Consider the following 3364-nt stretch of genomic DNA (forward strand, 5'->3'; position numbering starts at 1 on the left):
ATTTCATTTCCATAGAATATTTGGTCAAAATTTCTTATCTATAGGAAATTTTTTCAAAAGTGCATTTCTATAGGATATTTAGTCAAAATTTCATTTTTTATAAAAATTTTTGTCTACATTTCTTGTCGATAGGAACTTTTCTTAAAATTTACTGATTATAGGAAATTTTTATAAAATTTCATTTCTAGCGGAAATTCAGGGATTTTTTTATGAAAATTTCATATCTATTGCAAAATATTATCAAAATTTTGTCAAAATTTCTTGTCTCTAAAAAATTGTGTCATAATTTATTGTGTATAGGAAATGTTAATCAAATTAAATTTTTAATTAGGAAAAGAAAGGCTTTAAATTAAAAACAAAAAAAACGATATTTCCTTTTATTACATTTTGTCATATAAATAATTATATCTAAATTAATATAAACTTAAACTCTTTTATGAATTATGAAAGAGAAAATTACCATCGGCCTCGTGCTGGTGCACCTTCAACTGGTCCTGCACCTGGATCCTCAACAGCTCCTGTACCGGCACCAAGTTTCGTTGGATAAATGGCATTCTTTGCCAGTTTGACTTTATCGGATCGTATCATACGCATCAATCCGTTTTCTCCCCAATCGGTGCCAAAAGAGTTTTGTAGAAGCCAATAATCCTGGTTGGTTGTCTTATCTTTACCAAAGCCAATGACCAACATAAAATGAGATCCTGTAGTCCTTGTGTTCGCCGGTGGTTCATATATGCCCTTTGAGTAGTGCATAAATTCAAATGAATGCGGATTCACTTCTACAATAACCGGGAAGCCCACAGAAACAGCACGTCTCAGTTCATCATCATCACCATTCGTTATGGTGGAATATTCTGCCAAATTTGTGGGCATAGTTCCTTTAGGTAAACACATACCAGGCTCACTTTGTGTTTTATTATTATAATATTCTATTTGGGGATATAAGTCCATGTCATGCTTGGCTAAATAGTCTAGGGCAACTTGAGGTACCTGATTCTTACAGGCTTTTGCCCCACCAGCACAATCAATTAGGTTCTGAGCTGACAAGGGTTGGGGATTCATGTCACTATTTTGTTGGGCTTGCATAATTTCCACTGCCTTAGCAGTGGCATAAGCCCAACCACTATTGCATTTGGTGCCTTGATCTTCCACCTCGAACATGTAACCAAAGGTCTCTTCCGGAATATACTCAGGAGACGGTTCTGGTAGTTCAGGTGCTGGCCATGCATCTGGTTTTCCTGGGTAAGTTACCTTTGGGAATAAGGCATTGAATTGAACTAAGCGCATATCACTAAATTGATTGACACCCAATTCGAAACTTGTTCGTCCACTTCTATATTGGGCATTATGGTTGTCGATCAGCCGTTTATTATAGGCATAATAATATTGAGCCAAACCCTCGGCAATTTGATTATTCGAATAATCCTTGTCGTGTTTTAACTGGAATAAATTATTGTGGTCATTATTTCGTTTGTTCGTTGATTGATTGTAACACTAAAACTTACCACATAGTCACCCCAAACATCTACCGGTACATGATTAAGAGCCAGACAATTTGAGATTATGGCCAGGACCAATAGCATTGCTCCCCAGTGTAAAATGTAATTCATTTTTTTCCAATGATGTACGACTCGTATTAACGTATATCTTCTTTTACTCAAGATCTTTTATACCATCTATTGAAGTCTTTTTTTTTATATGGCCCATGGATATGAGATGAGAATTATTGCGAATTGTTGTTGTTATACCATGTAAAGAGGTGGTAATTAAGGTGGGTACTAAACCATCTGAAAGTGATTTGGTGCTCTCTGCTAATTGTGAATTTGATTTTCACAAATTTGCCTATGTTTGCAATGCTAAATAAGATGGACCTACTGTTCTGGTGGGCTATCTCAACTGTCTAGTCGCTAGGAACTTTTTTTTTAATTTCTTTTTTAAGAGAACATTTTTTTTCGAAATTTAATTCCAATATGTAATTTTATCAAAGATTCTCGTCTATAGGAAATTTTGTCAAAATTTCTTGTCTATAAGGAATTCTGCCAAAATTTTTTGTCTTTAGAAAATTTTGTCAAAATTTCTTGTCTTTAGAAAATTTTGTCAAAATTTCTTATCTTTAGGAAATTTTGTAAAAATTTAATTTCTTTAAAAAAATTTTTTCCAAATTTCAAGTCTTAGGAATTTTTTTCAAAATTTATGGTATATAGAAAATTTTATCAAAATATCTTGTTTATAGGAAATTTTATCAAAATATCTTGTCTACAGGAAATTTTATCAAAATATCTTGCCTCTAGGAAATTTTGTTAAAATTTCCTGTCGATAGGAAATTTTTTCAATGTTTCATTTCTATAGGAAATTTTGTCAAAATTACTTATTTATACTGAATTTTGTCAAAATTTCTTGCCTATAGGAAATTTTGACGAATTTTCTTATTTATACGAAATTTTGCCAAAATTTTTTGTCTTTAGGAAATTTTGTCAAAATTTTTTGTCTTTAAGAAATTTTGTAAAAATTTAATTTCTATAAAAAAATTTTATCAAAATTTCAAGTCTATAGGAATTTTTTTTTTCAAAATTTATGGTATATAAGTAATTTTGTCAAAATTTCTTGCCTATAAGAAATTTTGTAAAAATTTAATTTCTATAAAAAATTTTATCAAAATTTCAAGTCTATAGGAAATTTTTTTTTAAATTTTATGGTATATAGGTAATTTTATCAAAATATCTTGTCTATAGGAAATTTTATCAAAATATCTTGTCTATAGGAAATTTTGTCAAAATATCTTATCTATAGGAAATTTTGTTAAAATTTCCTGTCGATAGGAAATTTTTTCAATGTTTCATTTCTATAGGAAATTTTGTCAAAATTACTTATTTATACGGAATTTTGTCAAAATTTCTTGCCTATAGGAAATTTTGACAAATTTTCTTATTTATACGAAATTTTGCCAAAATTTTTTGTCTTTAGGAAATTTTTTTCAAAATTTATGGTATATAGGTAATTTTGTCAAAATTTCTTGTCTTTAGAAAATGTTGCCAAAATTTTTTGTCTTTAGAAATTTTTGTCAAAATTTTTTGTGTTTAGGAAATTTTGTAAATTTTTTATATAAGGGAATTTTGTAAATTTTTTATATATAGGGAATTTTGTATTTTTTTTTTTGTATATAGGGAATTTTGTCCAAATTCCTTCTCTATAGGAAATTTTGCAAAATTTCTTGTCTATGGGAAATATTTTTAAAATTTCTAGATTATAGGAAATTTTTATAAAATTTCTTGTCTAAAGGAAATTTTGTTCAAATTTCTTGTCTATGGGAAATTTCGCAAACATGACTTTTGTATAGGAAACTTTGTCTAAATGAAAATTTTTC

General features: G+C 29.0%; 1 protein-coding gene across 1 annotated transcript; it reads right to left on the reverse strand.

Moving 5' to 3' along the window:
* Positions 1–456: 456 nt before the first annotated feature.
* LOC142239656 (cathepsin L-like) lies at positions 457–1610 on the reverse strand. Its single transcript, XM_075311445.1, has 2 exons — positions 1506–1610; positions 457–1440 (listed from the first exon to the last, which is right to left on the reverse strand). Exons 1-2 carry the CDS (start codon positions 1608–1610, stop codon positions 457–459), a joined length of 1089 nt encoding a protein of 362 aa, XP_075167560.1.
* Positions 1611–3364: the final 1754 nt, after the last annotated feature.

The sequence above is a fragment of the Haematobia irritans genome, chromosome 5 (assembly GCF_050003625.1).
Source record: "Haematobia irritans isolate KBUSLIRL chromosome 5, ASM5000362v1, whole genome shotgun sequence".
Lineage (NCBI taxonomy): Eukaryota > Metazoa > Arthropoda > Insecta > Diptera > Muscidae > Haematobia > Haematobia irritans.

Bases quoted from the DNA above. Each gene is read 5' to 3' on its own strand.
- LOC142239656 (XM_075311445.1), bottom strand. From the start codon at position 1,610: ATGAATTACATTTTACACTGGGGAGCAATGCTATTGGTCCTGGCCATA. The intron at 1,441-1,505 runs GTAAGTTTTAGT...AATTTATTCCAG, and splicing joins ATGTTTGGGGTGACTATGTG to TTAAAACACGACAAGGATTA.